We start from the raw sequence: 11,284 nt of genomic DNA on the forward strand, positions 1-11,284 counted from the left end.
CTCTATCAGATCCTCCTCTCAGGGCTGGGCGTCTCAGGCTCTATCAGATCCTCCTCTCAGGGCTGGGTGTCTCAGGCTCTATCAGATCCTCCTCTCCACCCTCTCAGGGCTGGGTGTCTCAGACTCTATCAGATCCTCCTCTCCACCCTCTCAGGGCTGGGTGTCTCAGGCTCTATCAGATCCTTCTCTCAGGGCTGGGTGTCTCAAGCTCTATCAGATCCTCCTCTCAGGGCTGGGCGTCTCAGGCTCTGCACACTCCTGTATTACATCCTACCTGGCAGGCCGCTCCTACTAGGTGACGTGGAGAGGATCTGTGTCTGAACCACGTACTCTCACTACTGTTGTCCCCCAGGGCTTGGTTCTAGGCTCTCTCCTCTTCTCTCTATAGACCAAGTCACTCAGCTCTGTCATATCCTCACATGGTCTCTCCTATCATTGCTATGAGGATGACACACTACTTTTCTCCTTCCGCCCTTCAGACACCCAGGTGGCAACTCGCATCTCTGCATGCCTGGCAAATATGTCAACTTGTATGTCGGTCCACAACCTCAAGCTCAACCTCAACAAGATGGAGCTGCTCTTCCTACCGGGGAAGGCCTGCCCGCTCAAAGACCTCTCCATCGCGGTTGACAACGCCACAGTGTTGCCCTCCCAGAGTGCAAAGAACCTTGGCGTGACCCTGGACAACACCCTGTCGTTCTCAGCAAACATTAAAGCAGTGATTCGCTTCTGCAGGTTTATGCTCTACAACATCCGTAGAGTACGACCCTGCCTCACACAGGAAGCGGCGCAGGTCCTAACCCTGGCACTTATCATCTCCCGTCTGGATTACTGCAACTCGCTGTTGGCGGGGCTCCCCGTTTGTGCCATCAAACCCCTGCAACTTATCCAGAACGCTACAGCCCGCCTGGTGTTCAACCTTCCCAAGTTCTCCCATGTCACCCTGCTCCTCTGCACACTTCACTGGCTTCCAGTCGAAGCTCACATCCACTACAAGGCCATGGTGCTTCACTACGGAGCAGCAAGAGGAACTGCCCCTCCCTACATTCAGGATATGCTCAAACCCTACACCCCAACCTGAGTACGCCGTTCTGCCACCACCTGGTCTCTTGGCCCTCCCATCCCTGCAGGAGGTCAGCTCCCGCTCAGCCCAGTCCAAGCTCTTCTCTGTCCTGGCACCCCAGTGGTGGAACCAGCTTCACCCTGAAGCTAGGACAGCAGAGTCCCTGTCCATCTTCCCCCTGAAGCTAGGACAGCAGAGTCCCTGTCCATCTTCCCTTGAAGCTAAGACAGCAGACTCCCTGTCCATCTTCCCCCCTGAAGCTAGGACAGCAGAGTCCCTGTCCATCTTCCCCTTGAAGCTAGGACAGCACAGTCCCTGTCCATCTTCCCCCTGTAGCTAGGACAGCAGAGTCCCTGTCCATCTTCCCCCTGAAGCTAGGACAGTAGAGTCCCTGTCCATCTTCCCCCTGAAGCTAGGACAGTAGAGTCCCTGTCCATCTTCCCCCTTGAAGCTAGGACAGCAGAGTCCCTGTCCATCTTCCCATCTTCTTTTGCACCCCAGTATCTCTACTTGCACATTGATCTTCTGCACATTCTACCATTCCAGTGTTTAATTGCTATATTGTAATTACTTTGCCACCATGGCCTATGTATTGCCTTACCTCCCTTATCCTACCTCATTTGCACATGCTATATATAGATCTTTCTACTGTATAATTGACTGTATGTTTGTTTATTCCATGTGTAATTCTGTGTTGTTGTTAGTGTCGCACTGCTTTGCTTTATCTTGGCCAGGTCGCAGTTGTAAATGAGAACTTGTTTTTAACTGGCCTACCTGGTTAATTAAAGAACTTGTTCTCAACTAGCCTACCTGGTTAAATAAAGGACTTGTTCTCAATTAGCCTACCTGGTTAAATAAAGAACTTGTTCTCAACTAGCCTACCTGGTTAAATAAAGGACTTGTTCTCAACTAGCCTACCTGGTTAAATAAAGGACTTGTTCTCTACTAGCCTACCTGGTTAAATAAAGGACTTGTTCTCAACTAGCCTACCTGGTTAAATAAAGGACTTGTTCTCTACTAGCCTACCTGGTTAAATAAAGGACTTGTTCTCAACTAGCCTACCTGGTTAAATAAAGGACTTGTTCTCAACTAGCCTACCTGGTTAAATAAAGGACTTGTTCTCAACTAGCCTAACCTGGTTAAATAAAGGACTTGTTCTCAACTAGCCTACCTGGTTAAATAAATAAAAACAAATCAATAAAAACTTTCGACTAGAGCGCTACTGGCCCAGGTCAAATGTAGTGCACTAAATAATTAATAGAGTGCCACTTGGGACACGAATTGACGCCGAGCTGCACAGGATTGGAGAACAAGACGATTTTAAAAGCGGTGAGCTGCACAGGATTGGAGAACAAGCAGATTTTAAAAGCGGTGAGCTGCACAGGATTGGAGAACAAGCAGATTTTAAAAGCGGTGAGCTGCACAGGATTGGAGAACAAGCAGATTTTAAAAGCGGTGAGCTGCACAGGATTGGAGAACAAGAAGATTTTAAAAGTGGTGAGTCAACCTCTCCTGTGTGTGGTCCTAACCTCTGAAAGACGAGCCATGCCATCCATGGTGGGGGAAGAAGTTGAATGTGACACACATTCCTCCTAACCTCTGAAAGACAAGCCGTGCCATCCATGGTGGGGGAAGAATTTGAATGTGACACACATTCCTCCTAACCTCCCCTCTCTCCTCTCTTTATACCGCTCTCTCCATTTCTCTATGTAAATATAGCTGAGACACTGCTATATACCCTCAGTCCCCATGGACTCACTGTTAGCTAAACCTAATGACCTAAAATATTGGTGTGTGTGTGTGTGTGTCTGTGTGTGTGTGTGTGTACGTCTGTGTGTGTGTGTGTACGTGCGTGCGCGCGTGTGTGTGTGTGTGTGTCTGTGTGTGTGTGTGTATGTGCGCGCGTGTGTGTGTGTCTGTGTGTGTGTACGTGCGCGTGTGTGTGTGCGTGTGTGTGCGTGTGTGTGTGTCTGTGTGTGTGTACGTGCGCGCGTGTGTGTGTGTGTGTGTGTGTGTGTGTGTACGTGCGCGTGTGCGTGTGTGTGTGTGTGTGTGTCTGTGTGTACGTGCGCGTGCGTGCGTGTGTGTGCGTGCGTGCGTGTTTCCGTGATCCAAGGATGACAGAGGTCGCTCCAAGGACAGTTATGATGTAGAGTCACAGCTTGACATTTCCCTATTCTCATTAAACTAAATGCAGAACCTTTTCATGCCTGAAGATTCCATTACTAAGTGGTGGAATTCTAACTTCAATGCGTGTCCTTTTTCTATGTAAAATGGACAATTTAACTTCATTTAATGGTCTTGACCTACATGCAGGGGAAATATTTGGATATCTGAAAACGTTTTTTGCATCATTTGTATGCTAAGCTTTTTTCATTAGAATTTTTTGTTATTTTCCCCTGGGATCATTTATAATTAACAAACAAAACGGTGGAAAACTGAAGCAGAACTAAAAACACACACATCCACTTTCTCTTTAAAACCTTTAAAACTAAGACTCAGTCTGTCTAAGACCAGACCAGAATCCATTCAGATTACATCAATGGAGTTGGACCAGCCTCGTCACAGGTAAACTGCTGTACCTGGGGATAGAGTTGGACCAGCCTGGTCACAGGTAAACTGCTTTACCTGGGGATAGAGTGGGACCAGCCTGGTCACAGGTAAACTGCTTTACCTGGGGATAGAGTGGGACCAGCCTCGTCACAGGTAAACTGCTGTACTTGGGGATAGAGTTGGACCAGCCTGGTCACAGGTAAACTGCTTTACCTGGGGATAGAGTGGGACCAGCCTGGTCACAGGTAAACTGATTTACCTGGGGATAGAGTGGGACCAGCCTGGTCACAGGTAAACTGCTTTACCTGGGGATAGAGTGGGACCAGCCTGGTCACAGGTAAACTGCTTTACCTGGGGATAGAGTGGGACCAGCCTGGTCACAGGTAAACCACTGTACCTGGGGATAGAGTTGGACCAGCCTGGTCACAGGTAAACTGCTTTCTGGGTATGGTGCTCTAAAAAGGGCAAAGGACTTTGTTTCCAAGGACACCCTCCTTGCCACAGCATGATAACAACACAGCTGGACAACTGTGCCACGGTGGCTTCTCAACTTTACTATTTATATTTTTTACAACTTTATACTTTTACTTCACTCCATTCCTAAAGAAAGTAATGTACTTTTTACTCCGCACATTTTCCCTGACACCCAAAAGTACTCGTTACATTTTCAATGCTTCGCAGGACAGAAATGGTCCAGTATACACTACCAGTCAAATGTTTTAGAACACTTACTCATTCCAGGCTTTTTCTTTATTTTTACTATTCTAGTGAAGACATCAAAACTATGAAATAACACATATGGAATCATGTAGTAACCAAAAAAGTGTTAAACAAATCCAAATATATTTTATATTTTGAGATTATTCAAAGTAGCCACCCTTTGACTTGATGACAGTTTTGCACGCTCACAGCCCATAGATAACTGTCCCATAGAGCAGAGGACAGGGACTCTCTGACTGTGACTGACAGTTAGGTGCTGAGAGAGATAAGTGGTTGTGGAATAAAATGTACTGTAATCTTTCCTTTGCTGCTCTCCAGTTCAATTACATTCAATTCAAGGGGCTTTATTTGGCATGGGAAACTTAACATTGCCGAAGCAAGTGAAGTAGATAATACACAAAAGTGAAATAAACAATAAAAATGAACAGTAAACATGAGTCACAGAAGTTTCAAAATAATAAATTACATTACAAATGTCATATTATGTATATATATACAGTGTTGTAACGATGTGCAAATGGTTAAAGTACAAAAGCCAAAAGGCACTCGCACATCTGAGCAATCTTATTAGCAGGTGCCTGGTAACAGTTGAACAAGATGAAGGGAAAAGGAAACCGCACACTGCTCTTGATAGTATCACTGATCTTTAATGAGCTTTACGTATCGGCCTTATGGCCTTCGTCAGAGCTTTACGTATCGGCCTTATGGCCTTCGTCAAAACTTTATGTATCGGCCTTATGGCCTTCGTCAGAGCTTTACGTATCGGCCTCACGGCCTTCGTCAAAACTTTATGTATCGGCCTCACGGCCTTCCTCAGAGCTTTACGTATCGGCCTCACTGCCTTCGTCAAAACTTTTGGGAATTTTTTTAAATTTGCACCCTTACCTAGCCCCACCCACATCCGTTCCACACACTTCCATGGCTGTGGGTGGGGCTAGGTCTACATAAGGGTGCACATTTAAAAAAATTGACGAAGCACGTGAGGCCGATACGTAAACTTGCTGTGATGGCACACTGTGGTATTTCACCCAGTAGATATGGGAGTTTATCAAAATGGGGTTTGTTTTCGAATTCTTTGTATATCTGTGTAATCTGAGGGAAATATGTGTCTTTAATATGGTCATACATTTGGCAGGAGGTTAGGAAGTGCAGCTCAGTTTCCACCGCATTTTGTGGGCAGTGTGCACATAGCCTGTATTCTCTTCAGAGCCAGGCCTGCCTATGGCGGCCTCTCTCAATAGCAAGGCTATGCTCACTGAGTCTGTACATATTCAAATTCTGCATGCAGAGTCTCATTTTGGTGTTTGTCCCATTTTGTGAATTCTTGGTTAGTGAGCGGAACCCAGACCTCACAACCATAAACAGCAATGGGTTCTATAACTGATTCCAAGTATTTTTTTGCCAGATCCTAATTGTATGTTGAATTTTATCTTCCTTTTGATGGCATAGAAGGCCCTTCTTGCATTGTCTCTCAGATCGTTAACGGCTTTGTGGAAGTTACCTGTCGCGCTGATGTTTAGGCCAAGGTATGTATAGTTTTTTGTGTGCTCTGGGGCAACGGTGTCTAGATGGAATTTGTATTTGTGGTCCTGGCAACTTAACCTTTTTTGGAACACCATTATTTTGGTCTTACTGAGATTTACTGCCAGGGCCCAGGTCTGTCAGGGCCCAGGTCTGACAGGGTCCAGGTCTGTCAGGGCCCAGGTCTGGCAGAATCTGTGCAGAAGATCTAGGTGCTGCTGTAGGCCCTCCTTGGTTGGTGACAGAAGCACCAGATCATCAGCAAACAGCAAACAGTAGACATTTGACTTCAGATTCTAGTAGGGTGAGGCCGGGTGCTGCAGACTGTTCTAGTGCCATCGACAATTTGTTGATATATATGTTGAAGAGGGTGGGGCTTAAGCTGCATCCCTGTCTCACCCCACGGCCCTGTGGGAAGAAATGTGTGTGTTTTTTGCCAATTTTATCCGCACACTTGTTGTTTGTGTACATGGATTTTATAATGTTGTATGTTTTCCCCCAACACCACTTTCCATCAATTTGTATAGCAGACCTTCATGCCAAATTGAGTCTTTTTTTAAATCAACAAAGCGTGAGAAGACTTTGCCTTTGTTTTTATGTTTGTCAATTAGGGTGTGCAGGGTGAATACGTGGTCTGTCGTACGGTAATTTGGTAAAAAGCCAATTTGACATTTGCTCAGTACATTGTTTTCACTGAGGAAATGTATGAGTCTGCTGTTAATGATAATGCAGAGGATTTTCCCAAGGTTGCTGTTGACACATATCCCACTGTAGTTATTGGGGTCAAATTTGTCTCCACTTTTGTGGATTGGTGTGATCAGGTTCCTTGGTTCCAAATATTGGGGTAGATGCCAGAGCTGAGGATGATGTTAAAGAGATTAAGAATAGCCAATTAGAATTTGTTGTCTGTATATTTTATCATTTCATTAAGGATACCATCAACACCACAGGCCTTTCTGGGTTGGAGGGTTTGTATTTTGTCCTGTAGTTCATTCAATGTAATTGGAGAATCCAGTGGGTTCTGGTAGTCTTTAATAGTTGATTTGTATTTGATCATGTGTATGTTTTTACTGTTTGTTCTTTGTTATAGGGCCAAAAAGATTGGAGAAGTGGTTTATCCATACATCTCCATTTTGGATAGGTAACTCTTCATGTTGTTTGTTTAGTGTTTTCCAATTTTCCCAGAAGTGGTTAGATTCTATAGATTCTTCAATTACATTGAGTTGATTTCTGATGTGCTGTTCCTTCTTTTTCCGTAGTGTATTTCTAGGTTGAGGTCAGTGATAAACTACTCTACAGTACTTCTGCGTAGAGATGAGCTATAGGTGTACCTACCATAGGAGACCCCTCGAAGCCTACCATTGACTATGTACAGACCCAGCGTGTGACAGAGCTGCAGGAGTTGTGACCCATTTTTGTTGGTTATGTTGTCATAGTTGTTCCTAGGGGGGCATATGGGGGAGGGAATGCTGTCACCTCCAGGTAGGTGTTTGTCCCCCTGTGTGCTGAGGGTGTCAGGTTCTTGTCCAGTTCTGGCATTTAGGTCACCACAGACTAGTACATGTCCCTGGGCCTGGAAATGATTGATTTCCCCCTCCAGGATGGAGAAGCTGTCTTCATTAAAGTATGGGGATTCTAGTGGGGGGATATAGGTAGCACACAGGAGGACATTTTTCTCTGTTAAGATAATTTCCTTATTCATTTCTAACCAAATGTAAAATGTTCCTGTTTTGACTAATTTAATAGAGTGGGTTAGGTCTGCTCTATACCAAATTAGCATACCCCCTGAGTCCCTTCCCTGTTTCACACCTGGTAGTGTGGTGGATGGGACTACCAGCTCTCTGTAACCTAGAGGACAACCAGTGGGTCCGTCTCCTCTATACCACCCACCTGGTAGTGTGGTGGATGGGACTACCAGCTCTCTGTAACCTAGAGGGCAACCAGTGGGTCCATCTCCTCTATACCACCTGGTAGTGTGGTGGATGGGACTACCAGCTCTCTGTAACCTAGAGGACAACCAGTGGGTCCATCTCCTCTATACCACCTGGTAGTGTGGTGGATGGGACTACCAGCTCTCTGTAACCTAGAGGGCAACCAGTGGGTCCGTCTCCTCTATACCACCTGGTAGTGTGGTGGATGGGACTACCAGCTCTCTGTAACCTAGAGGGCAACCAGTGGATCCATCTCCTCTATACCACCTGGTAGTTTGGTGGATGGGACTACCAGCTCTCTGTAACCTAGAGGACAACCAGTGGGTCCGTCTCCTCTATACCACCTGGTAGTGTGGTGGATGGGACTACCAGCTCTCTGTAACCTAGAGGGCAACCAGTGGATCCATCTCCTCTATACCACCTGGTAGTTTGGTGGATGGGACTACCAGCTCTCTGTAACCTAGAGGGCAACCAGTGGGTCCATCTCCTCTATACCACCTGGTAGTGTGGTGGATGGGACTACCAGCTCTCTGTAACCTAGAGGGCAACCAGTGGGTCCATCTCCTCTATACCACCTGGTAGTGTGGTGGATGGGACTACCAGCTCTCTGTAACCTAGAGGGTAACCAGTGGGTCAGTCTCCTCTATACCACCTGGTAGTGTGGTGGATGGGACTACCAGCTCTCTGTAACCTAGAGGGCAACCAGTGGGTCCGTCTCCTCTATACCACCTGGTAGTTTGGTGGATGGGACTACCAGCTCTCTGTAACCTAGAGGGCAACCAGTGGGTCCGTCTCCTCTATACCACCTGGTAGTGTGGTGGATGGGACTACCAGCTCTCTGTAACCTAGAGGGCAACCAGTGGGTCCATCTCCTCTATACCACCCACCTGGTAGTTTGGTGGATGGGACTACCAGCTCTCTGTAACCTAGAGGGCAACCAGTGGGTCTGTCTCCTCTATACAATGTTTCTTGTAGGATGACAATGTCTGTATTTCCGATTTCTTTGATGAAGTCTGGGTTCCTGCTCTTTAGGCTAAAAGGCAGATAACCTCATGCTTTAGATATTCCAGGATGAGATAGTGAAGGCTTTGTGCTCCATAACGTGTCCAATGTTGTTGGTCGTGTGGTTTGGCCCCAGGCCAGTAAGTGTGATCAGAGCATGCTGAGCATCTGGTACATTCCATTGGCTTGGGCTAGTGTCAGAGTGGGTGTTTGGGCCTGTTGGCTTGCTCACGGCCTGGGCCTATGTGTGACTTCCATGTTGAGGCCCTCTTTCTGCAATCTTTCTCTTATAGAATCTTACTGTGGGTGATGAAGGGAGAAGGAGATTGGAAAGCTATCCGTCTCTAAACAGAGAGTACACAGTGGCAGAAAATCTGACCACTGTGACCGACCCTAAATTAAGAAAATCCTTGACTATGTACAGACTCAGTGAGCATAGCCTTGCTATTGAGAAAGGTCTCCGTAGGCAGACCTGGCTCTCAAGAGAAGACAGGCTATGTGCAACACTGCCCACAAAATGAGTTGGAAACTTGAGCTGCACTTCCTAATCTCCTGCCAAATGTATGACCATATTAGAGACACATATTTCCTTCAGATTACACAGATCCACAAAGAATTTGAAAACAAATCAAACATTGATAAACTCCATATCTATAACGCAGTGTGCCATCACAACGCTGTATATAGACAGAATATTTCTTTATTATTGTGGAACTTTTGTGAGTGTAATAATTTACCGTAAATTTTTTTGTGTTTATTTCACTTTATCCATTTCACTTGCTTCGGCAATGTTAACATGTTTCCCAATAAATAAATAATTAATAAATAAAGCTAATAAAACCCTTACATTTAAATTACTACACCCACTTGAAATTGAAATGAGAGAGAGAGAGGAGAGAAGGAGAGAGGGGAGAGAAGGAAAGAAGGAGAGAGGAGAGAAGGAGAGAGAAGAGAGAGAAGGAGAAAAGGAGAGACGGAGAGGGAGAGACGGAGAGGGAGAGAAGGAGAGGGAGAGACGGAGAGGGAGAGGGAGAGAAGGAGAGAAGGAGAGAGAGAGTGAGAGAGAGAGAGAGAAGGAGAGACGGAGAGAGAAGAGAGAGAGAAGGAGAGACGGAGAGAGGGAGAGAAGGAGAGGGAGAGACGGAGAGGGAGAGAAGGAGAGGGAGAGACGGAGAGGGAGAGACGGAGAGGGAGAGAAGGAGAGAAGGAGAGAGAAGAGAGAGGGAGAGAGAGAGAGAAGGAGAGAAGGAGAGGGAGAGAAGGAGAGGGAGAGAAGGAGAGAAGGAGAGAAGGAGAGAGAAGAGAGGGAGAGAGGGAGAGAAGGAGAGAAGGAGAGAAGGAGAGAGAAGAGAGAAGGAGAGGAAGTGGAAGGTTCTAGGAAGTGACCAGCCAACCCAAGCCCCGCCCAAGTCAGTATTTAAGACAGGCAGTAAATACTATAGGTTACATTTCTCCAGACGTATCCCTCAACTTTAGAGCAAACTGTTGCAGGGCCAGATGAAGGTTTGACTTTAAATGAAGCAATAATTAGATGGGAGAGAGTGCTGAGGTGTTATAGTCCTAACTATTACACACACATACTTCAGCTCTGTCACTCAAGGCTCGTGATCAAATATCACTGGTTCAGTGTGTTATTCTTATACCACCTGTCATGTCCTAATGTTACCCTCACACCTCTCTCCTGCCCCCCACCTCTTCAGCCCCCATCTCCCCCACCCTACCGTCCCTGCCCCCTACACCCCCTCCTGGCCCCTACGCCGGGCCTGCCCCCTATTGTAGCCTATTGGACAGCTTTTGGCCGGGACTGCCCCTCCCCTCTGCATGAGGTATATTTATAACCCAAACCCCTCCACCATTCACTGAAGGAGAGAGAGAGAAATAGAGAGAGATGGGGATATTTTCAACTTTAGACTCACTCTCTGGCTGTTTCTCATTTGGGCTGATGGAGCGGACAAAGTCCTGTGGAGTCATGTAAACCTCTGCATCTCCCTGCTCACTAACGACCTTCAGTGTGGCGAAGTAACGGAAGATCTTGTCCGGAGTGGAGTAGGCTCTAATCCTATTCTCATACTCCATCACCTGGGGAGGGGAGAGAGGGAGAGGGGGAAGATAAAGGGAGAGGGGAGAGAGAGGGACAAGGGAGAGAAACGGAGAGAGGGAGAGGAGAGGGACAGGAGAGAGAGAGGGACAGGTGAGATAGAAAGGGAGAGAGGGGCAAGGGGGAGAGAGACAAGAGAGAGCGAGTGAGGGACAGAGTAGAGAAAGAGAGAGAGAGGGAGAGGGGGAAAGAAGAGAGAGGGAGAGAAATAGAGGGAAATATGAGAGAGAGTGGGGAGAGATGGAGAGGGGAGAGAGGGAGGGACATGGGAGAGAGGGATGGAAATGGGAGAGAGAGGAACAGCGGAGAGTGACAGGAGAGAGCGGGAGAAAGAAGGTGAGGGACAAGGGAGAGAGAGGGGAGCGAGAGGGACAGGAGAGCGGGAGAGAGAGAGAC

General features: G+C 46.9%; 1 protein-coding gene across 1 annotated transcript in view; it reads right to left on the reverse strand.

Moving 5' to 3' along the window:
* Positions 1–11,284, reverse strand: part of LOC115184229 (calcium uptake protein 1, mitochondrial-like) — a gene marked incomplete at its 3' end in the record, with an annotated part of 43,537 nt that overhangs the window by 3,839 nt on the left and 28,414 nt on the right. The window contains exon 4 of the mRNA XM_029745256.1: positions 10,707–10,869. Coding sequence (XP_029601116.1) covers positions 10,707–10,869 — 163 coding nt within the window. The remainder of the gene's footprint in view (positions 1–10,706; positions 10,870–11,284) is intronic.

The sequence above is a fragment of the Salmo trutta genome, unplaced genomic scaffold, assembly GCF_901001165.1.
Source record: "Salmo trutta unplaced genomic scaffold, fSalTru1.1, whole genome shotgun sequence".
Classification (NCBI taxonomy): Eukaryota; Metazoa; Chordata; class Actinopteri; order Salmoniformes; family Salmonidae; genus Salmo; species Salmo trutta.